The 24831-nt window shown below is 41.8% G+C and overlaps 1 protein-coding gene across 7 annotated transcripts in view; it reads right to left on the bottom strand.

Annotated features, from left to right (window-relative positions):
- LOC140728834 (nipped-B-like protein) overlaps nucleotides 1–24831 on the bottom strand; it is a 499555-nt gene that overhangs the window by 293330 nt on the left and 181394 nt on the right. For 5 of the 7 annotated variants that reach the window (XM_073047823.1, XM_073047821.1, XM_073047824.1 and 2 more), the window contains 3 exons: nucleotides 22330–22420; nucleotides 18401–19021; nucleotides 6897–8279 (listed from right to left, as the gene is read on the bottom strand). In XM_073047823.1, the coding sequence (XP_072903924.1) occupies nucleotides 6897–8279; nucleotides 18401–19021; nucleotides 22330–22420 (2095 nt within the window). The remainder of the gene's footprint in view (nucleotides 1–6896; nucleotides 8280–18400; nucleotides 19022–22329; nucleotides 22421–24831) is intronic. The other 2 variants (XM_073047826.1, XM_073047829.1) reach the window with 1 other exon arrangement.

Here is a 24831-nt window from a genome sequence, read left to right as displayed (position 1 = left end):
GGTGCAATTAGAAATATCCCAGACCCTGGCACTGGGAGGCAAACTACCATCTATGCTTCTTCCCTGCATCCACAGAATCATCTGTCTGACCCCTAACTATAGAGTTAACCCATCACTGCTGCCAACCTCTTCCTTTCCCTACCCTTCTGAGACACAGGGCCAGACTCTGTGCCAGAGGCACAGCCACTGTTGCTTCCCCTAGGGAGGCCGCCCCCCACCCAAAACAGTACTCAAGCAGGAGCACTTATTGTCAAGGTGTACAGCCACAGGGGTGCTCTCTAGCCTCTGACTCCTGCCCTTCCCTCTCCTCACTGTTATGCACTTATTTGTCTCCCTAGGCTCTGATGTGAATACCTGCCTATATCCTCTCTATCACCTCACTTTGATGTTGTTGAAACCTCCAAGTCAGAAATTAAAAGGTTAAGACTAATGTCCTGAGCTGCATATATATCAATGCAAGGAAGTATCACAGGAAAGGCAGATGAGCTCAGGGCAAATCAACACATGGAATTATGATATCATGAGCTGGTTACAGGAGGGACAGGAATGGCAATATTCTGGGGTTCTGTTGTTTTAAATGTAACAGAGTGGGAGGGACTGAACAGCAGTGCTCGGTCCGGACAGACTGGAGAACTCATCTAGTGGGGCTTCATGAGTAAACTGAGGAATAAAAGAGGTATGACCACATTAATGGGGCTATTTCATAGACCACCCAACACTCCAAAGGACTTAAAGGAACAAATCTGCAGAGAGGTTGCAGACTGCTGCACGAAACAGAAGGTTGTCATAGTAGGTGACTTTAATGTTCCATATATTGACTGGGACTCCCATACTGTAAGAAGACTGGATAAAATAGAATTTGTCAAATGTGATCATTAAAGTTTCCTTGATCAGTATGTAACAGTTCCAACAAGAGAGCATGCAATACTTGATCTGCTTTTAGGGAATGAGACAGGACAAGTGACAGAAGCTTGCATAGAACACTTTGCATCTAGTGATCATAATGCCACTAGTTTCAAAGTAAATATGCAAAAAGACAGGTCTGTTCCTCAGGTTGAGATTCTAAATTGGAGAAAGGCCAATTTAGTGTCAGAAATAATGTGTCAAGTGTGGACTGGGACAGGCGGTTTTCTGGCAAAGGTGTATTTAGTAAGTGGTAGGCCTTCAAAAGTAAAATCTTGAGAGTACAAAGTTTGTATGTGCCTGTTGTTTTAGGGAATGTTGGTTTTCAAAAAATATTCAGATCCTGCTTAAGAAAAAAAAGGAGGTGCACTGCAGGCGTAGGCAGGGAAGGATAAATGAGGTACTTATGGAATATAAGAAATGCAAGAGAAGAAAGAAATTAAGAGGGCTAAAAGAAGGCATGAAATTGCCCTAGCAGGCAAGATGAAGGAGAATCCCAAGGGATTCAACAGATAGGTTAAGTGCAAAAGCATTATACGGGACAAAATAGGTTCTCTAAAATCAGAATGGTAATCCATGCGTGGAGTAAAAGGAGACAGGGGAGATCTTAAATACAATTTTTGCACCTATACTTACTCATATGAATGCAGAGTCCGTAGATGTAAGACAAAGCAGTGTCAATTCTTATCTAGATTACAGAGGAGGAGGTATTTGCTGTCTTGAGGCAAATTAGAGTGGATAAATCCCCAGGGCCTGACAAGGTGTTCCCTCAGACCCTTTGAGCAGCAAGGGCAGAAATTGCAGAGGCCCCAGCAAAGATATTTAATTTATTCTCTGGGACAGTTGAGGTTCAGGAGGAATTGAGAATAGGTAATGTTGTACCCCTGTTTCAGAAAGACTAAAAAAAACCCCAGGAAATTATAGCCTGGTGAGCCTGACATTGGTAATAGGCGAGTTACTGGAAGGTATTCTAAGGGACGGATGTATGAGTATTTGGATAGACATGGATTGATTAGTTTCAATAGCTTGGCATTCAAAACCAACTGGAAAAATAGGCTGAGAAATGGCAAATGGAATTTAATGCACATGTGTGCGTTTTTGCACTTTTATAGGTCTGGGATTAAGGTGCATAATTCATTGAAAGTGGATTCACATTTTGATAGGGTTGTAAAGAAAGCTTTTGGCATACTGGCCTTCATAAATCAAAGTAACAGACATTAAGAAAGAGAATGTGCAGGAGCTTTTGAGAAGCATTAAGTTAGATAAGTCGCTGGGACCGGATGAGATATACCCCAGGCTACTGTGGGAGAAGCAAGGGAGGAGATTGCTGAGTCTTTGGCGATGATCTTTGCATCATCAACAGGGAGGGATGAAGTACCGGAGGATTGGAGGGTTGTAAATGTTATTCCCTTGTTCAAGAAAGGGAGTAAAGATAACCCAGGAAATTATAGACCAGTAAGTCTTACTTCAGTGGTGGGCAAGTTGTTGGGAGAAGATCCTGAGAGGCAGGATGTATGAGCATTTGGAACGCTAACCCTAACCCTAATCTGATTAGGGATAGTCAGCATGCCTTTGTCATGGGCAGGTTGTGCTTTACGAGCCTGACTGAATTCTTTGAGGATATTAAAGAAAATCACGTTGATGAAGGCACAGCAGTGGATTGTAGTTTAAATGGATTTCCTTAAGGCACTTGATAAGGTTCCCCATGCAAGGCTCATTCAAAAAGTGAGGAGGTATGGGAATCAAGGAGCCCTTGATTGTGGATCTAGAATTGGCTTGCCCACGTGAAGGCAAAGGGTGGTTGCAGATGGTTCATATTCTGCATGGAGACCGGTATCCAGTGGTGTTTTGCAACAATCTGTTCTGGGCCCCTCCTCTTTTAGATTTTTATAAATGACCTGGATGAGGAAGTAGAAGGGTGGGTTAGTAAGTGTGCTGATGGCACAAAGGTTGGCGTCGTTGTGGAGAATCTGGAGAATTGTCAGAGGTTACAGCGGGACATTGATAAAATGCAGAATTGCGCTAAGTGGCAAATGAAGTTCAACACAGACAAGTGTGAAGTAGCTTATTTTGGTAGGTCAAACTTGAAGACAGAATATAGTATTAATACTGAAGACTTTTGGCAGTCTGGAGAATCAGAGAGATCTTAAAGCCCACGTCCATAGTACACTCAAAGCAGCTGCACAGGTTGACAGTGTTGTTAAGAAGGCGTATGGTGTGTTGGTATTCATCAATCTAGGGATTGGGTTCAAGAGCCGTGAGGTAATGTTACAGCTATATAAGACCTTGGTCAGACCCCACTTGGAGTACTGTGTTCAGTTTTGATCGCCTCAATATAGGAAGGATGTGGATACTGCAGAGAGTGCAGAGGAGATTTACAAGGACGTTGCCTGGATTGGGAGGCATGCCTTATGAGAATAGGTTGAGTGAATTTGGCCTTTTCTCCTTGGAGCAACGGAGGATGAGAGGTGACCTGATAGAGGCATATAAAATGATGAGAGGCACTGATCGGGTGGATAGTCAGAGGCTTTTTCTCAGGGCTGAAATGGCTAACACGAAAGGGCGCGGCTTTAAGGTACTTGGAAGTAGGTACAGAGGAGATGTCTGGGGTAAGTTGTTTTTTACACAGAGAGTGGTGAGTGCGTGGAATGGGCTGACGGCGACAGTGGTAGAGGCAGATATGATAGGGTCTTTTAAGATATTCCTAGATAGGTACATGGAGCTTAGAAAAATAGAGGGCTATGGGTAATTTCAAAAGTAGGTACATGCTCAGCACAGTACTGTGATCCAAAGGGCCTGTATTGTGCTGTCGGTTTTCTATGTTTCTACGTGTACACGGAGGGCTATGCAGTAGGGTAATTCCAGGCAGTTTCTAGAGTAGGTTACATGGTTGGCACAACATTGTGGGCTGAAGGGCCTGGAACATGCTGAAGTTGTATAAGAAGTTGGTGAACCCTAATTTGGAGTATTGTGTGTAGCTTTGGTCACCTACCTAGATGTAAATAAGGTTGAAAGAATAAAGAGAAAATTTATAAGGATGGTGCTGGAACCAGAGTACCTGAATTATAAAGAAAGATTGAATAGGTTAGGACTTAATTCCTTGGAATGTGGAAGAATGAGAGGATATTTGATTGAAATATACAACAATGAGGGGTATAGATAGGGTAAATGCAAGCAGGCTTTCTTCACTAAGGTTGGGTAGGACTACAACCGGTAGTCAAGGGTTTATGGGGGAAAGGTGAAAAGCTTAAAGAGGAACTTGAAGGGAAACTTCTTCATCCAGAGGGTTGTGAGAGTGTGGAATGAGCTGCCAGCAACAGTGGTGCATTTAAACTCAATTTCAACATTTAAGAGCATTTTGGATTGGAACATTGATGGTAGAGGTATGGATGGTAATAGTCCCGGTGAGTGCCATAGAATCATTGAAGAAACATAGAAAACCTACAGCACAATACAGGCCCTTTGGGCCACAAAACTGTGCCAAACACGTCCTTACCTTAGAAATTACCTAGGGTTACCCATAGCTCACTATTATTCTAAGCTCCATGTACCTATCCAGAAGTCTCTTAAAAGACCCTATTGTTTCCACCTTCACCACAGTTGCCCGCAGCCCATTCCATGCACCCACCACTCTCTGCGTAAAAAACTTACTCTGACATCTCCTCTGTACCTGCTTCCAAGTACCTTAAAACTGTGTGCTCTCGTGCTAGCCATCTCAGCCCTGGGAAAAAGCCTATGACTATCCACACGATCAATGCCTCTCATCATCTTGTACACCCCTATCAGGTCACCTCTTATCCTCCGTTGCTCCAAAGAGAAAAGGCCGAGTTCACTCAACCTATTCTCATGAGGCATGTTCCCCAATCCAGGCAACATCCTTGTAAATCTCCTCTGCACCCTTTCTATGGTTTCCACATCCTTCCTGTAGTGAGGTGACAAGAACTGAGCACAGTACTCCAAGTGGGGTCTGACAGCCCTCCATACTATCCACACCCCCAACCTTTGTCTGATCAGTAAATTTACTCACCCATCCCACCACTTCCTCATCCAGATCATTTATAGAAATCATGAAGAGTAGGGGATCCCAGAACAGATCCCTGAGGCACACCATCTCCATGCCAAATAAGATCCATCTACAACCACTCTTTGCCTTCTGTGGGCAAGCCAGTTCTGGATCCACAAAACAATGTCCCCTTGGATCCCATGCCTCCTTACTTTCTCAAAAAGTCTTGCATGGGGTACCTGGTCAAATGCCTTGCTGAAATCCATATACACTACACCTACTGCTCTTGCTTCATCAATGTGTTTAGTCACATCCTCAAAAAATTCAATCGGGTTCGTAAGGCACAGCCTGCCTTTCATACAGCCATGCTGACTGTTCCAAATCATATTATGTTAAGGTTGATGGGAATAGGTAATTTAAGTGGTTTGGCATGGACTAAATAGTCTGAAGGTCTGCTTTTATGCTAGATTTTTCTATGACTATGTCTCTAAGAGTTTTTGAAGAACTGCTGTTCAAGAGCTGAAACTGCAACTGTGTACAGTGCAAAACGATTTAATTGTTAAATCCACAACACAAGTGGTGTTGGGTACAATTTCAGTTATAATACCAGAAGCATTATTTCTCTGGCTCCCCTTACTCATTTTTTTCTCCTCACCTATCCATCACTTCCTCCTTTTATCCCATTGTCCACTCTCCTATTAAATTCCTTCTGCATTGGATGCAGAACTGGGCTGAGAAGTGGCAGGTGGACTTCAACCCAGATAAGTGTGAAGTGGTTCATTTTGGTAGGCCAAATTTGAAGACAAAATATAAATGGCAAGAGTCTTGGCAGTGTGGAGGATCTGAGAGATCTTGGGGTCTGTTGTCCATAGGATACTCAAAGCAGCTGCACAGTGTTGTTAAGAAGGTATGGTGTGTTGCCATTCATCAACCATGGGATTGAGTTCAAAAGCCATGAGGCAATGTTACAGTTTGGTCAGACCCCACATGGAGAACTGTTTTCAGTTCTGGTTACCTCACTACAGGAAGGATGTGGATACTTAAGAGTACAGAGAAGATTTACAAGGATGTTGCCTGCATTGGAGGGCGTACCTTATGAGAATAGGTTGAGTGTACGTGGCCTTTTCTCCTTGGAGCGATGGAGGATGAGAGGCTACCTGATGAAGATGTATAAGATGATGAGGGGCATTAATCGTGTGGATAGCCAGAGGCTTTTCCCCCAGGGCTGAAATGGCTAAGATGAGGGGGAATAGTTACAATGTGCTTGGAAATTGGTATCGGGGGGATATTAGTGGTAAGTTTTTCCACACAGAGATTAGCGTGTGGAATGCACTACTGGCGGCAGTGATGAAAGTGGATACAATAGGGTCTTTTAAGAGCTTCCTAGATAGGTTCATGGAGCTTAGAAAAATAGAGGGCCATGCGCTAGGGAAATTTAGGCAGTCTCTAGAGCAGGTTACATAGTAGGCACAACATTGTGGGCCGAAGTGCCTGCAATATGCTGTAAATTTTTATGGTCTTCTGCCCTTTACCTCTTTCACCTATCACCTGCCAGGTTGTACCCCTTCCCCTCTCCCTCATCATCTTATTCTGGCTTCTTCCTCCTCCTTTCCAGTCCCGATGAAGGGTCTAAACCTGTAATGTCCACTGTTTATTCCTCTCCATTGATACTGACTGACTTGCTGAGTTTCTCCAGCACTGAGTCTGACTAGGAACATTTGATATTTTTTTTGTGTGTTGGGAGAGGGGAAATTAGCAGGGAAGTAAATAACAGAGCAATGCCTGGTTCCTTTTCAAAATACATTGCAGGTGCACAATTTAAAATTTATTCCGTAAACAGCTGTGGAAAGGTTCTGCCACTAGAGTGTATTGCATGCATTATTGAACACTACTGAATGTTTAGAGCAATCAGATAAATTTACTCCACACTATACTTTCAACTACACCAGGTTTACTATAATTAAACCATCAGGTAAAGTAAAATTAGTACCTTTACTTGGCTTAGAGGGTAGTCTACTCTTCGATTTGCTGGAGCTTCGTGATGCATTTTTGTCTTCATTATCTTTGATAAATTTCTGCACTTTATCAAAAGGTAATTTATGGAGAACCACAACAGGCTTGATCACTTTCTTCAGGTCCTCCACTGGATCTATTTTTTCTACCTTTAATTTTAATTCATTCTTATCCACAGACTTCCTCAATTCCTTCTGTTCATTGCAAACATTGCCATCCTTATCCCGCTTGATTTTTGGAATAACAAAGTTTTTAAGTGCATCAGACCTTCCTCCTCCCAGCAGATAGCTCGGAAATTTTTCTTTCTCATCAGAGAGGGATTTGGGGGTCTCTGATTTTACTTTGCTCCCATCTGATCTTCGGTCATCTCTCTCTTTATTGCTCAAAGATGCAGATGGAATGTCTGATCTCCTACTTTGCTTTAAACCAAATCGATCCTTCACATCAGGCTTTATTTTTCCAGGATCTCTACTATCTTGTTTAACTCTGGGACTTTCTGATCGCAACCTCTGCTCTTCTGGTGAACGGCGTTCATTTCTGTCACCTCGCTCGCCTCTGTCACCAGCGTCAGAACATACCTTTCTTTCTATCCGCACTGACTTTGAGGACTCTGTCCGGTTATGCTTAGCAGGCTCATTTCGTGTTGGTTTATTATCAGATTCAGTTTTACTTAGTTTGGGGGTTTCTGGTCTCCTGACCTTTGATGGATCCATTTTTCCTCTTTCAGGATCATTTTTCTCATCCAATTTCTGTTTCTGTACCTCCTGGTGTAGCTCTCGTTTATCCTTTGGAGTGTCTGAACTCTGCCGTCCTTCATGTCGTGCTTTCTGTGTTTCTGATTTATTTTCAATTTTTGTTTTGGTATGATCTGATTTTCCCTCATGTTTGTGTTTTGATATTTCAGGTTTCTTTTCTGGTGTTAATTTAGAAATATCTCGTTTACTTTCATGCTTTGCTTTTGGTGTCTCTGGTTGGTTCTCACTCTTCTGTTTTGGTGTTTCTGACCTGGACTTTATGACATCAGGTCGGCTGTCAATTTTCTGACCATCATCCTTTTGGCCCTCGTTTTCAGATTTCTTCCTGGGAACTGCCGAATGACCTTCTGTCTTAGGTTTTAATGCCACTGTTGCATCTTCCTGCCGTGAAATTAAAGTTGCTTCTGTGGCCTGTCGCACCAACTCCAAGGATTTCTTCACACTGTCTGAATCTAGAGGAGGCACTGCTTGTCCATCAGTTCTTCCTGCATGTTGTAGATCTATACTGACCAAAAGTGCAGGTCTACTTGCAGCACCACCACCTCCAGCTCCTCCAGCAGTCTCCTGAGGAAATGAGTCTTGCTTCCGTTTCTTTAAGGGCTTATCTAAAATGAAAAAAATAAAGCTGACTTTCATTTTCGTATTGTAGTACAAGCACAAGAAATCATAAAGATTTTTTTGGACAGTTGGATTGTGACTAAACACTGGTAAAAGTTAAAATCATATTTGACTATTATGCCCACAGAGTTTAAGGATATTAAGGGGAAAAAGAGAAACTGGGGAGAAAACAAGGCCAAAGTGTGCATCTTTGTGTTGAATGTGATCCTAGCGACTTTGGCCGTGGAATGTTGATGCCAGATGGAGCAATTCGAGTATCTGGAAAAACTGCTGATCTCCTGGGATTTTCACATAAGACAGTCTCTAGAATTTACAGAGAACTTTGCAAAAAAAACCATCCAGCAAGCATTTCTGTGGACAAAAACCCATTGTTAATGAGAAAGCTCAAAGGAGAATGGTCAGACTTGTTGAAGCTGACGAGAACGTAACAGTAAATCAAATTACTACTTATGTAGAAGAGCACCTCTGAACATACAACATATCCAAGCTTGAAATGGATGGGCTACAGCAGAAAACCACAAACATACATTCAGGGGGCAGTTTATTAACTACAGAAGGTACCTAATAAAGTGGACATTAAGTGTTGGACTAGCTTAGTCTAAATGAACCAGTTTCAATGTTTTATTCAGTAATTCTATGGCAACTCTAAGATTCAAGAATACATTATTTGAAATAAAGACTGAAGTATGGAGTACTTTTCAAACAGATTTTAGCCATTCTTTTGTGCTTATAATCAAAATATCTCAGCCAATGTGATTTACAGAAAAGGGCACAGAATACAAGAACAAACCATTGTACAGATAGCGTTCAGGAACAATATATTGACGTGAACATTTCACCAATTAGAACAGAGTTGGTTACTTCATAGTCAAACTTTAACGACAATAATTTTAATGAAGTTACACTTTAACTTAAGAGAGAAACCACCCAAGCAACAAAGAAAACTGTGCACAGGTAAAATATGAACTGAGCCACAATTTGGAGACAGGTGAAGGTAATTTTAAAAATGGTGATGGGACAATCTCACTGATGATACCTGCATTTGGTGCCTGAGAGTTAAAAGTAATTTGCAGTGATCAGAGTTGGTTAAGGAAAACAGATCTCCTTCCCTGAAGTGAATCAGCTCAGGTTTTAGAATCATCTGGTAGTTTCACTTATTTTGAGGAAGTGACAAAGAAGGCCAAGCAGTGGATGTTGTGTTTATGGATATCAGTAAGGCTTTTGACAAAGCTCCCCTTGGTAGGCTCATCAAAAAGTCAGAAGGCAGGGCAGCCAGGAAAACTTGGCTGCACGGATTCAGAATTGGCTTGGCCACAGAGGCAGAGGATGGTGGTAGATGGAGAGTACTCTATCTGGAGCTCAGTGACCAGTGGTATTTAACAGGATGTGTTCTGAGAGCCCTTGCTCCTTGCGATTTATTTATAAATGACATTGATGAGGAAGTGAAAGGGTGAGTTAGTAGATTTGCAGATGACATGAAGGTTGGTGAAGTTGTGGATAGTATGGAGAGTTGCTGTAGGTTGCAAAGGAATATTGACAGGATGCAGGGCTAGACTAAGTAGCAGATGGAGTTCAACCTGGAAAAGTGTGAAGTGATTCATTTCAGAAGGTCAATCTTGAAGGCAGAATACAGGGCTAATGGCAAGATTCTTAGCAATGAGGAGGAACAGAGGGAGCTTGGGATCCATGTCCACAAGCCCCTCAAAGTTACAGCGTAAGTAGATAGGTTAATTAAGGAGGAATATACGTTGGCCTTCATTAATTGGAGGATTGACTTCAATAGAGCAAGGTTATGTTGCAGCTCTATAAAACTCTGGTTAGATACATTTGGAACATGGTATTTCCTTGCAGTTTGAGTTGATGGTGAGGAAGGAAAATGCAATGTTAGCATTCATTTCAAGAAAACAACAATTTAAAAACAAGGATGCAATGCTAAGGCTTTACAAGGCACTGGCGAGGCCTCATTTGGAATATTGAGCAGATTCAGGTCCCTTACTGAAGGAAGGACGCTGTGAAAGCTGCTAAATAACAGAGAGACATTGCCTAGTGGAGCGGTCTTAGAAATAGTGCAAGTCAGAGTAGTAGGTCTTTGGCTCAAAGACGAAGACTAGTAGGTCTTCGTCTTTGGTGAAGCAGGTTACTCCCCCACCCCCCACCATCAAAAGATTAGTAGGTATGACTGCAAGGCCAGTTTTCTGTTCTGGGTGTCAAATGTGGGATGTCCGGGAGACTTATAGCCTCCCTGATGGCCACATCTGTGCCAGGTGCATCGAGCGAGGAGGTGATATATAGGAGCTACAGGCAGGTAGTCACCCTGGAGCCACAGGAGACAGATAAGTGGGTGACCATTAAGAGAGGGAAGGGAGAGCGTCAGGTAGTGGAGAGCATCCCTGTGGCTGTCTCCCTTAACAATAAATACTCCATTTTGAGTGCTGTTGGAAGGGGACTAACTGGGGGAAGCAACAGTGGCTTGCCTGTGGCACTAAGTATGGCCCTGTGGAACAGAAGAGGATGGCAGCAGTTATAGGGAATGCTATAGTTAGGGGGATAGATAGGTGACTCTGTGGGTGCGAAAAAGAAACAAAGGTGATCGTTTGCTTCCAAGCACATCCACAATATCCTGAAATGGGAGGGTGAGCAGCCAGAGGTTGTACCAATGACAGAGACAAAAAAAAGGGTGGAGGCCCTGAAAGCAGAATACAGGGAGTTAGGAAAGAAGCTGAGGAGCAGGACCTCAAAGGTAGTAATCACAGGATTGCTGCTTGTGCCATATGACAGTAAGTATAGGAACAGAATGAGGTGGAGGATAAATGTGTGGCTGAAGGATTGAAGCGGGGGCAGAGATGAGATTTTTGGACCATTGGGACCTCTTCTGGGGTAGGTATGACCTAGACAAAAAGGACGGGTTGCACTTGAATCCGAGGGGGACCAATATCCTGGCGGGGAGGTTTGCTAATACTATTAGAGAGGGTTTAAACTAGATTTGCAGGGGGGTGGGAACTGAAGTGAAGAGGCAGAGGGTGGGGAAGTTGGAGCACAAGTAGAGATAATTTGTAGCAAGTTTGTGAGGAAGGATAGGTATATGGACAGGAAAGGAATGGAGGGTTATGGGCTGAGTGCGGGCCAATGGGACTAGGTGAGAGTAAGCGTTCGGCATGGACTAGAAGGGCCGAGGTGGCCTGTTTCTGTGCTGTAATTGTTATATGGTTATATGATAGGCAGATGTGAAAGCAAAGATGCACTCAGCCTGATGGTTTGAGATGTGTCTATTTAAATGCAAGGAGCATCATTAACAAGGTGGATGAACTTAAGAGCTTGGATCAATACGTGGAATTGTGACGTTCTAGCCATGCAGAGACTTGGGTGTCTCAGGAACAGGAATGGCTGCTGAGTGTGCCAAGCTTTAGATGTTTCAAACAGAAAAGAGAGGGAGTCAAAAAAGGTGGAGATGTGGCATTGCTAATTAGGGATAGTGTCATGGCTGCAGAAAAGGAGTAAGTCATGGAGGGATGGTCTACTGAGTCAGTATGGGTGGAAGTCAAAAACTGGAAAGGGCAATAACTCTGCTGGGTGTGTTTTAATAGACCTCCCTATAATAACAAGGATATCGAGGAGCAGCTAGGGAGGCAAATTCAGGAATGGTGTAATAATAATAGGGTAGTTGTGATAGGAGATGTTAATTTTCCTAATATAGACTGGCATCTCCTTAGCACATGGGGTGGAGTTTGTTAGGTGTGTTCAGCAAGGTTTCCTGATGCAATATGTAGATAAGGTAATTAGAGGAGAGGCTGTACTCGATCGAGTATTGGGAAATGAACCTGGTCAGGTGTCAGATCACTTGGTGGGAAAGCATTTTGGAGGGAAAACATTTAATTGGGGTAGGGGGAATTGTGATGCTAGTAGGCGGGAACTTGGGAGCAGATGTTTTCAGGGAAATGCACAGCAGCGTTCAGGGAACATTTGCATGGAGCTCTGCATAGGAATGTTCATTTGAGGCAGGGAAAGGATGGCATGATGCACAAAGCATGTAGAAAAACTAGTTAAAAAGAAAAGCTTACAAAAGGTTCATGAAACTAGGTACTGTTAAAGTTCAAGAAAATTACAAGGTTGCTAGGAAGGAGCTTAAGAATGGAATTAGGAGAAACAGAAGGGGCTATGAGAGGGCCTTGGTGAACAGGATTAAGGAAAATCCCAAGGCATTCTATATGTGAAGAGCAATAGGATGAGCATTGTGAGAATAGGACCAATCAGGTGGATAGTGGAAATGTGCGCATGGAGTCGGAGGAGGTAGCAGAGGTACTTAATGAATACTTTGCTTGAGTATTCACCAGTGAAAAGGATCTTGGAAATTGTGGGAATGACTTACAGCAGACTGAAACGCTTGAGCATATAGACATTAAGAAAGAGGATGTGCTGGAGCTTTTGGAAAGCATTACGTATGATATGTCACTGGGACCAGCTGAGATATACCCCAGGGAAGTGAGGGAGGAGACTGCTGAGCCTCTTGCAATGACCTGTGTGTCATCAATAGGGACGGGAGAAGTACCAGAGGATTGGAGGGTTGCAGATGTTGTTCCCTTGTTCAAGAAAGGGAATTCTGCATGGAGGGTGGTAACCAATGGTGTTCGGCAGGGATCTGTTCTGGGAAACTCCTCTTCATGATTTTTATAATGAGCTGCATGAAGAAGTAGAAGGGTAGATTAAGTAAGTTTGCTGATGACACAAAGGTTGGTGGTGTTGTGGATGGTCTGGAGGGTTGTCAGAAGTTACAGAGGGAAATTGATAGGATGCAGAACTGGACTGAGGAGTGGCTGATGGAGTTCAACCCAGCTAAGTGTGAAGTAGTTCATTTTGGTATGTCAAATTTGAAGACAGAATATTAATGGTAAGACTCTTGGCAGTGTGAAGGATCAGAGAAATCTTGGGGTCCATGTTGATAGGACACTCAAGGCTGCTGCGCAGGTTGACAGTGTTGTTAGGAAGGTATATAGTGTGTTGGCATTCTTCAACCATGGGATTGAGTTCAAGAGCCCTGAGGTAATGTTCCAGCTATACAAGACATTGGTCAGACCCCACTTGGAATACTGTGCTCAGTTCTGGTCACCTCACTACAGGAAAAGATGTGTATGCTATAGAATGCAGAGGAGATTTACAAGGATGTTGCCTGGATTGGAGAGCATGCCTTATGGGAATAGGTTGGGTGAACTAGGCCTTTTCTCCTTGGAGCGACGGAGGCTGAGGCCTTGATTGTGTTGTTATCCAGAGGCCTTTTCCCAGGGATGAAATGGCTAACACAAGGGGTCATAGTTTTAAGGTGCTTGGAAATATGTACTGAGGGGATGTCAGGGTGAGTTTTTCCACACAGAGCATGGAATGCACTGCCAGTGGCAGCAGTGGAGTTGGATACAATAGGGTCTTTTAAGAGCCTCTTATTTAGGTACTTGGAGCTTAGAAAAATAGAGGGATATGTGCTAGGGAAATTCTAGGCAGTTTCTGGAGTAGGTTATATGGTCGGCACAGCATTCTGGGCCGAAGGCCCTGTAATGTACTACAGATTTCTATGTTCTATGAAGGATGTGATGACATTGGAGACGGTTGAAAAGAGGTTCATGAAAATGATTCCAGAAATGAAAGGCTTATCATATGTGGAGTGTTTGATGGCTCTGGGCCTGTACTCTCTAGAATTTAAAAGAATAAGGGCCAATCTCATTGAAACTTATTGCATGTTGAAACACCTAGATAGAGTAGATGTTTCCTATAATGGGGGAATCTAGGACTGGATGAAAAGAAAGACACACATTTAGAACAGACATGAGAAGAAATTTCATTAGTCAGAGGGTAGTGAATCTGTGGAATTCATTGCCATAAGCAACTGTGGAGGCCAGGTCATTGGGTGTACTTAATTCGGAGGTTGATAGGTTCTAAAGGTTACGGTGGGAAGGCATGAGAATGGGGTTGAGGGGTAAATGGATCGGTCATAATAAAATGGTGGAGCAGACTCAATGTGCCAAATGGCCTAATTCTGCTCCAATGTCTTATGGTCTTGTAATATACCATGGATGAGGCTTTAATGAACACACCAAAAGTGGCTCACTAGCACCGCTGACCAGGCTGCTCGATTCAGTCTGCAGCAGGGGTGAGGGAATCAAGAGAGAAAAGCCTACTTGATCTACCTGTTGCAGTTGCATCTTTCCATGACAACAGCAGTCGGCATAGCCCTTGTGGAGAAGAAATCTCATCTTCATATTGGAAGTATACTTCATCATATTGCAAGTTACTACTGCCGTGTTAAACAGGACAGACTGAACAGATCTTGTTGCTCAGGATTATACATCCATGAAATGCTATGGGCATTCAGCAGCAGAACGGTACTGAATCATAGTCTGTGCCAGCATATCCCCTGCTCTACCATCACCATCAAGCCAGGGGATCCATTTTGCACAGTGAAGAACACAGAAGAGCATATCAGGAGCGGCACCAGGTAAACCTCAGAACACAAAATCAACCTGGTGAAGCTACAAGACAGAACCACTTGCATTCAACATAAGCAGTATGCATCAGTGAACCGGTAGATCACCTTTAAGCTCTACAGTCATGAATGGCCAGGGAATAAAGTCACCGGAGACTCCAACAAATATTCCTATTTTCAGTGATGGGGAGCTCTGCACATCTGTGCAAAAGAGGAAGCTGAAGCATTTACAAGACTCTTCAGAAGTGCTAAGTGGTACCAGTGGTCCCTAACATAATGCCAATTCATTTTAATCTACCTGATATCAAGAATCTACCAAAGGCATGGGATTCAGTCAAGGCTACAGACCCAAACAACATTCCAGCAATCATACCGAAGACATGCGCCCCACAATTTGCCATACCTTTGGCCAAATGGTTCCAGTATAAGTTGCCCACGATAAAGTAGAGCCAATGGGAATTAGAGCAAAAACCCTCTGCTGGTTGGAATTATACCTGGCACTAAGGAAAATGGTCTTGCTGATTAGAGGTCAATTATCTCAGCCAGAGGACATCTCTGCAACAGTTCCTCTGGGTAGTGTCCAAGCTTCAACCATCTTTATCAATGACTTCCTTTCATTGTTAAGGTCAGAAGTTGATGTTGGGATTATTGCACAATACTTAGAATAGAGCAATATCTGGACAATATCCAGACCTGGAATGATAGGTGACAAGTAATATTTGTACCATACTTGCCAAGCAATGATGATATCCACCAAGGGAAAAATCTAGCCAATACCCCCTACCATTCAATGCACCACTGAATCCCCCACTATCAATATTCAGTGGGTTCCCACTGACCAAAAACTAAACTAGTCACATACATAATGTGGCCACAGTAGCAAGTCAGTGGCATTGAGTACTGCAGCGAGTAAAACCTGCCCACTATCTAGGAAACTCAATTGAATCTGATTCCATTATCAGCTTCTGTGTCAGGATATTTTAGATATTAAAAGTGTCTATAAGTCAACATTACTTAATCCCCTACCATATACTGTATTTGTTCTATTCAAAACTGACCTCCCAAAATGTATGACCTCACATGTGTCAGCATTAAATACATTTGATCCAACTTTTGTATATTCTGCAAACCTACTAGACATATCACCTACGTTCACATCCAAGAACATGAAAGTCACAAACAGTGAAGGTTCCAGCAGCAAACCTGAATTGCAAAACTACTCAGACTTGCGATCAAAAAAGCATCTTTTCACCCATCACCTCACATCACCTTGCCAATTTTGGATCCAATTAGTCAACTTGCCTTGGCTTCCATCTGGTCTCAATTTTCTGGACCAGAAAACACCGTTGCCCTTTCCCCAATCCTGCACAGAGTCTAATTTGAAACCATGGTTATTCTCACATTGGCTCACTCACTCCTCAGCTCTATCTCTATTTGTTTTATTTCATGTCTGTCAATCATGGCAATATATTAATGCTTTTTGAGATAGTGATTTAGATGCATATCATATTTTTTACTGAGTTAAGTATTGTATGTAATTAGTTTTGCTACAACAAGTGTATGGGACATTGGAAAAAAAGTTGAATTTCCCCATGGGGATGAATAAAGTATCTATCTATCTATCTATTATCTCCAATCCCAGATGTATAATTTTGCATGCTGGTAGGGTGAAGGAATCAAGAACTATGGGACATACATTTATCTTAGGGGATGGGGTCAAGGAGAAAGATGATTTAACAGGAATCTCAGGGGCAACATTCCCCACAGAGGGTGGTCAGTATATGGAATGAGCTGTCTAGGAGCTGACTGAGTCAAGTACAGTAACCACATTTAACAGATATTTGGACAGATACATGGATAGGAAAAGAAAATGGGTCAAACATAAGCAAATGGGACTAACTTAGATGGGCATCTCAGACAGTATGCGCCAGTTTGACCAAACAGCTATATAACTCCACGACCAACTTTTATCCATTGGTTTTCCGTTATCTGTTCTACTAGTTACATCCTTCGGGGAAACAAAACACCAATTTTGTTGAGCACCAATTCTTCAGGTGAAAAGTTCAAATTTCAAACGAATGAATTATCCAGCAGAATCAATGGCAGAACAGCAATGTTTTACACTGCACAATGCCACGTGCAGATTCAGAATTAGGCATTTCAGAGCTGCTGTTTACTGCAAGACCTTGCAACAGGCAGGTAGAGCTACTTTCATAAGCAAACTGTACCAGCATAGATCAAAAATTAGCTTAAAGTCACAGCTAATTTACCATTCACAAATCATTCACCTTATACAAATAAAAGACAATTACATAAATTCACATTCCAGAGACGAGAAAGACCAGAAGTACATGTAAGTGGGTGGGTGGGTGGGTGAGAAGAAAAGAGCTTATTTTGCTGTCTTCTTTTGTTCTTCTGCTGTTATTGTTGCTGCTTGTGTTGTTCTGTTAAACACTGTGGATATGCTCTGTTGACAATGGATTGTGGTAACACTTGCGAGCTGCCCCCAGCACATCCTTGGGTTTGTTGGTCGTTAACACAAACGACACTTTTCAATGTATGTTTCGTTGTACATGCGATAAATTCATTTGATTCATCCAAGAACTTCTGCTGGATGTGGCATTAATAGTTACATTTATTCACATGGAGCAAATGACCAAGAAGGTCAAATCCCTGTAATCTTGAGTGCATAGATACAATGCACACTTCCTAAGTAACCCAAGAATGAAGATGCAAACAACTACCATACATTACAAGAGTGCTTGCTCGTGAAGAATAGCACACAACAGTTTTGAATAACTTTACAGTATTAGCAATTTGTGCATGTAGAAGTATCACAGCTTTCGTGGTCACGAGAAAATGGTATGGGGCAGCACCAAGAACAATTCCAGCACTTCTCATGCCCTGAGTCTGTCAAATCTAACTTAAAGTCTCATGTAATGGGCACTGTGCACCTTTGGAAATTGGCACCCATTTCTGCTGAAATAAAGATTGTTATGATTCTTGCTGTCTAGTATGCCATACACTGTTAGTCTGGAGGGGCAAGCCAAGGCATTGGTTTAAATTTTATGCTGCATCATAATACATTAACTAAGTTTACTGTTTGGTAACTAACATCTGGATGTATTCTCTAAACATCTATGGAATAAAAAAGTGTCACTGTTCTACAACGAAGAGATGAAAATAAAGGACCAGGTTCAATGTTGCACAGCATTCATTTCAGTCTTTTCCAAAAAGCAGCTAACTAAAAACAAAAGGAATCTACTTAAACCTGACAAAACAATTCAGTAAAAGTACAGTGCAAGTATTTAGTCCAAGTTCTACATTTCTGAATTGCGATTACATCGTCAAACCAATGTAAAGAGACCGGACTCTGGTAGGACCTTCAAAAGTATTCCAAAACTCACCAACAGCAGCAGCCCTTCACAAAAGTACAAACAGGACCTCCTAGCTGCAAGATACAACAGCACTGACAACAAGCTCCTTGCCAGTCTCTGCCATCACTGGTGAGCTGAACTTTCCTTTGGGGTGGAAAGGGAAGAACAGGGAAGGCTAAAGGGAAGAGTAACTTGATACCTCATTTTTCCTTTTTTTTAAAAAAAAAACCACAAGATTCTCTTGAACACATTAAAATCTCACCTTTATCCTGTACCTCCTTGGAAAATCTCTCTCTCTCCATTGCAGACTCTCGCTCTATCCGTTCAATCTCTGCTAAAGCATCCAATTCTACCTCATCGTATGGTGTCATAGTCTGCTGTTGTGATGGTTGCTGCAGTGGCTGCAACTGTGACTGTGTTGTTTTCACTGTTCCAACTGCAGTGTTCTGTTGTAAGACAGGGACCTGCTGTGCTTGAAGAAAGGCCTGCTCCTGTTGTGGTACACACTGCCCAGAAACGTTCACTGAGCCATGGATATCATTAGGAGTCCCTGGCTGCTTTGCAGTCTGTTCTGGGAATTGCATACTGTTCATTTCTGCCTCATTCTCTGTACTGCTGTCCATGTTTAGGAGCATATCATCCTGCTGATCTCGAACTCGAGTCAGCCTCAGAGTAAGCTTTGTACAGTCTTTAGATGGAGAGCTGACAATGTCATACATAGCAGTCTTATCTGCCTGTTCTTTATCCTCCTTGGTGAGCTTAGCCTTTTTATTTTTCTTCTTGCTTCCCATCCTGTCTGGGGAGTCCAGCAGAATATCAGGTGGGGCATCTCTGGGAGAGGTGTAAGGAGGCGGCGACTGCAAGATCAGAGGCGGCCTGGATGCTGTCAGCACAAAAAAGGTAGAGTTCAAATCTAGCGCATGGACTGCAGGCTATAAAACTTCTAAACAGCATTTTAACTTGTGCGAAATAGCTTTATAAGTATAATTCTTCAACCCCCTAGTTTTAAATATACTGATATATAACCCCTGTTACATTTCCATAACTCAGCTAACAATCTAAGGAGGATTAATTACTAATAATTAACAAGTAAACACCAAAGTCATGGTGTGCCACAGACTGGCAAAGACAATAACCATGGAAAATAAAAAGGTTATTTTATCAAAATAACCTCATCCAAACATGGGTGTTGTGTCTGACCAGCTGACCCAGGACAAAGTCTGCATATAATCCCCTCTTCCTACAATAATCACACAAACTGCACTTCAGATTGTGAACTCTGGGGAAAGAACTGTGATCTTTCTGACTGAGGCCAACTAAGATCGTCCAGTTGCAATGTCCTGCTCGATGAACTCCTTACCAAGATCTGTTAAGTGAAAATAAGCCTACAATAACCTCATGCAAAGCAGTAGCATTACTGAAACAGCTACAAAGAAAATCAAGTGAAGGTAACTGTGACTAGACCAAGAGTGAAAAGATGTCATCCTTTCAGAATATGCAGCTGCAACAAAAATACAATCTGAATACTGGATGATAGTAGGTTTTATATATATACAAGCTTTCAGATAAGGATCAACTAAGATTTTTAATACACTGTGCTGTATACTGATTCTCTGGAAGATTTTCCTTAGATTTACTAATGTTCTTCTCTTTCATTTCTCCTCTACTCCAGTTGTTCAGTCCTCATTAACTAACTGCTTGCTAAATACATGTTGGTGTAAACCAAAGGAATATTAAACAACTGGTGCTGACAGGACTGCATCAGATGTGGTTGACAAATTAAAGGGAACTACTTTATAGTGGAAAAACTTGCTGCTAAGAGCAACCTGATGATTCTGCTACAGCTTTGCTCGTGGTGGAAGTATCCCTAAGGCTAACTAATACTGTCTTTAGCCCACGAAGATCACTTTGCTAAGTGTCAAAGGTTACCAATACTTGTGCAAGTTCGGTGCTGAAAAAAGACAGGATGAAAAATTTCTTCCAGTGAACTGGTACATAACATTCAAGAGTGATTCACTTGCTCATCTCCAATGGCCGAAATCTTATTTCCTGCGAGCCAGGGTGTTTGCTGATTCCAGAGCCCAACGTCTGAGGTGATGAAAGTTCATTACTTAAAAATGAGTCAAGGGCAGGTTGATGAACTTGCATGTGTTCCTAGAGTACATTTTGGAAAACTTATTCAGAGCATTGGGCAGAAAGTCAATGATTGCTCGAGATTAAGACAACAATATAGGCAAATTCCTTTGGAAGCAATTCACTTGCATATTGCTAAACACTTCCAATATATTCAAGGTGAACTAAGAGATAAGTTTATTTGTTCTTGGACCAAGAAGGTCTCATCCATCAGAGAAAGACAATTCAAGCTCTAGTGGGAATCATTACTACTTCAATTTTAGCTTAAGGTGTCACTGTACATTTCTGGTTGATGCACAATGAGATGGAAGCAATTACCAAGTACCTGAAAGTAGCCATTTAAAGTTCTGCAAAAACCTGAGATTTAGTAACCACAATTCTTCAGAGAATGCACTGTTAATAATGATCTTAGAAGCAAAAGGAATACAATGGAAGCACCATCCTCGTTTATAGATAGGCTTCATTATTTGATAAGACTGCCTCTTCCCTCATGGCTTGACATACTCACTACAATACACCCCATAAGGAAAGTTGTAAAAACGACGTAGAATCTTCATAACAAATTTAAGTTTAGCACTCCAGTTCTGGTAAGCAAAGTGAAAATGACATTACCAGGTTTTGGATTGAATCATAAGCTTAGTACTCATACGCTGATGAAAGTATAGATAACATGAAAGCTAAATGAAAGTCAGGTTTGTACATCCTCTGTTGCCTACAGGTACTGCTTTCATTTGGAGTTGAAGTACATCAAGAATGAGGGCTCAAGATACATGAAATCAGGTTGCAAGATTCTTACAACCCAGAGCTAGGAATTTCAGAGGACATTTTGAACATCCAGGTGTAAAGATAAGCTTCAGTATTGTACATGCTTGATGCAAGAATAATATCAAAATTACAAAGTCAGCTGAGCAGGTACAGGTTTAACCCACAAACATCTTTACTGATAATTTAAACTGACAGAATACACAACCTGCTTTTATATTCTTGAACATCCAATTCTCAGATTAGGCAGCACCAGTAGAGAAACAGATTAATGTCTCAAGATGACCAACTCTTCTGTTGAAATATAAACAAGCTGAACCAGTCTATTCTTGTTTTCACAGATGCCGTCTGATCTGCTAATATCCAGCATTTTGTTTTAAGTATAACTAATATAAAGACATTCAGCTATCAAACACATGTACTCATTCAGTTAAATCTATCATCTTGATTAAACAATTTCCACCAAAGAACCCTCTTTATATAGCTATACCTCAAACCTAACAGCCACAAATCAAATAAGGTCATACAGAACTGTCTAGCAACTAACAGATGCTGATCCTCAATGGTAAGCTTACAGTCATGGAGTAATAGAAAGATAGCAAGATAGGAGTGCTATTTTCACAACAAACTATATTTTCAATAGGTAAACTGTTGGTACTCCTCCCAACAGCCATTCCTGGAAATTGCTCCACTTCAGCTTTAGATTTCACCATTGTAGATCAAAAGTGGACAACTTCACCCCCAGTACCCCTGACAATTTAGCATATTTAACATATTTGAATTGGGAGAGAACAAATTTTGCAATATAACCATTATGCATAAAAAACCCAGACTACAGACTAAAAACATGAAACATTCAATCAGTATAATTATCAAAATTTAGGGACGAAAAGATGTATCAGTAAATAATCATTTTCAAAGCTAATATCAGATCACATCTCAATTACATTGCTGCTACATTAGGGTAACACAGTAGCACAGTCATAGGGGTGTAATTCCCACCGCTGTCTGTAGGGAGTTTTACATTCTCCCCATAACCACGTGGGTTTCCACTCTGTGCTCCAGTTCCTTCCACAATAGTATGTTGCGGGCATACATTCTCCAGGCAGGAAGCAAGGCAACACTTATAGGCTGCCTCCAGCACATCCTGAAATTGTGTTGTCCATTGATGCAAACAACGCATTTCCTTATATGTTTCAATCTACATGTGACAAATACAGCTAATCTCTCTCTGTAATTAGTTACATATCTATTTTTCTATACACAATATACATAAGTGCATCATTATAAAAGTACCTTTTGGGGTCCCATCACTGTTCGCGGGAGAACACACTGCCTGTGGGGACCTTAAAGGGAAGGAGGCATTTCTCAATGAAGAATCACCATCCTATAACAAAAATGATTTAAAAAAAATTAGCCTAAAACATTCTATAACTAAGCAAATCCAATATAACCAGCTGAAGGAGAAAACCTTGGCTTTAACAACAAATGAAAAATCAAAAGACAGCAGATGGGAAAAAGAACCAAATGCTAGACAAATTCAGATTGGGCAGCACTTGCGTAGAGAGAAACATTTGGCAATTCAGATCTATGATTTCTGCCTGAAATGTGTTTGCAGCATATTCTGTTTGAATTTTGAAAATTTAACACCATCCTTCAATAAAAAGAAATAGTTTTATAGCTACTGCTATATTAAAAAAATGCAAAATAAGGTCCTGCAAACAGCAATGCCCAGTTAATCATTTTTCACTGAAGGGACAAAAATTGGCCTGTGCAGAAGAAAACATTCCAGATCTTCCCAGAATAGTAACAGGTGATCCCTTGCATGCACAAGATGGTAGAGAACAGCACCTCCAAAATCATGTGTTCAAGTGGAAAAAAGCAAAACAAAGTGAAATTGCATCCAAGGGTAAAGCAAAAAGATGGGAATGCTATCAGAAATAAATGAGACAGAGGTGTTGAAATATCGAGGCTCTGTTCAGGAAAAGGGAAACTTGCATCATACTTAGGCAGCTGGGTAGAAAAGAATCCCCTGATGAATATATAACGTTTAAGAACAAGCTTAAGAGGGAACTCAGGAGGGATGAGATAGGTTTGACAGGCAATGTCAATGAAAATCCCAAGAGGTTATTCAGTTATAAAACAGTAAAAGGGTACAAGGTGAGATTAGGTCCTCTTAAAGACCATCAGGGCTATATGTGCACCCTCAGGAGATGGCCAAGATTTTTAATGACTGTTTTTCTATTTCCCTCCTGAGAACATCATGGATACCAAAGAAAGTGTTTTGCATGCTACAAGTGATGAGGTCTTGGAACATATGCATATCATGGGGAAGAATGTATTTGCAGCCTTGGAGCACATTAAGATGGGCAAATCCCCAATTAAGTGCATTCCCGGACCTTATAGGAAACCAAGGAAGAAATCCCAGAGGGCCTTATTTGCTTCATTTTTAGCCACTGGTGAAATTCCATAAGCCTCGAGGGTGACTAATGCTGTTCCGCTGTTCTAGGGTATCAAGGACATAATGGGTCATACTACACCTCAGTGAGCCTGACTTCAATTGTAGGGCAGTTACTGGAGGGAATTCTGAGGGATAAAATCTACCATCATTTGGATCATGTAGGCCTGATGAGGAATAATCACTGTGGCTTTGTGCATGGGAGGTCATGTATGATGAATCTTTTGCGTGTTTTGCAAAGAGGTAACTTAGGGGATAGATGAAGATAAGGCAGGGGATGTTGTCTGTATGGACTGCAGTAAGGCCTTTGACATAGCAGGCTGATCTGGTAGGCTAGGTCACATAGGAATCAGGTGGAGCTAGTAAAGTAAGTAATGGGAAGCAGAGGGTGATGGTTGAAGGTTAGTTTTCCAACTAGAGGCATATGACTATTGGGGTGCCCCAGGGTTCAGTGATGGAAACTCTGTTATTCATTACTTCTATAAATAATTTTGACATCCATGTACATTGCATGATAAGCTTGCTGATGATACTAGGAATCTTGCTGATGATGAAGCAGGTTACAATGGATTACAATAAGATCTTGAACAGTTAAGGAGGAAGGGTGAGAGAGAGAAAATATGAATTTCAAATTAGCTAAGTGTAAGGTGAAGTAATTTGGACATTCAAACTAAGGTAGGACGTAGAAGGTAGAAATGGCAGGGCACCAAAGAGTATTGAGGAACAGAGGGGTCTGGGAGTAAACTAGTACAATGTTTGCTAAAAGCGGCTTCACAAATAAACAATGGTGAAGAATGCACTTAGCACTCTGGCTTTCATCAGTGAGGACATTGCGATTAGGAGTGATGACATTATTATGCAGTTATTCAAGTCATTAATGAAGCTGCACTTAGAAACAAGAAAAACTACAGCACAACACAGGCCCTTCGGCCCACAAAGCTGTGCCGAACATGTCCTTACTTTAGAACTACCTAGGCTTACCCATTGCCCTATTTTTTTAAGCTGCGTGTATCCATCCAGGAGCCTCTTAAAAGACCCTATCATCTGCGCCTCCACCGTCGGCAGCCCATTCCACACACTCACCACTCTCTGAGTAAAAAACCTGCCCCCGACATCTCCTCTGTACCTACTTCCAAGTACCTTAAAACTATGCCCTCTCGTGCCAGGTACTTCAGCTCTGGGTAAAAGCCTCTGACTATCCACACGATCAATGCCTCTCATTATCTTGCACACCTCTACCAGGTCACCTCTCATCCTCCGTCACTCCAAGGAGAAAAGGCCAAGTTCACTCAACCTATTCCCATAAGGTATGCTCCCCAATCCAGGCAACATCCTTGTAA

The sequence above is a fragment of the Hemitrygon akajei genome, chromosome 6, assembly GCF_048418815.1.
Source record: "Hemitrygon akajei chromosome 6, sHemAka1.3, whole genome shotgun sequence".
In the NCBI taxonomy this organism is placed as follows: domain Eukaryota; kingdom Metazoa; phylum Chordata; class Chondrichthyes; order Myliobatiformes; family Dasyatidae; genus Hemitrygon; species Hemitrygon akajei.
This window is presented reverse-complemented; position numbering and strand designations above follow the sequence as displayed.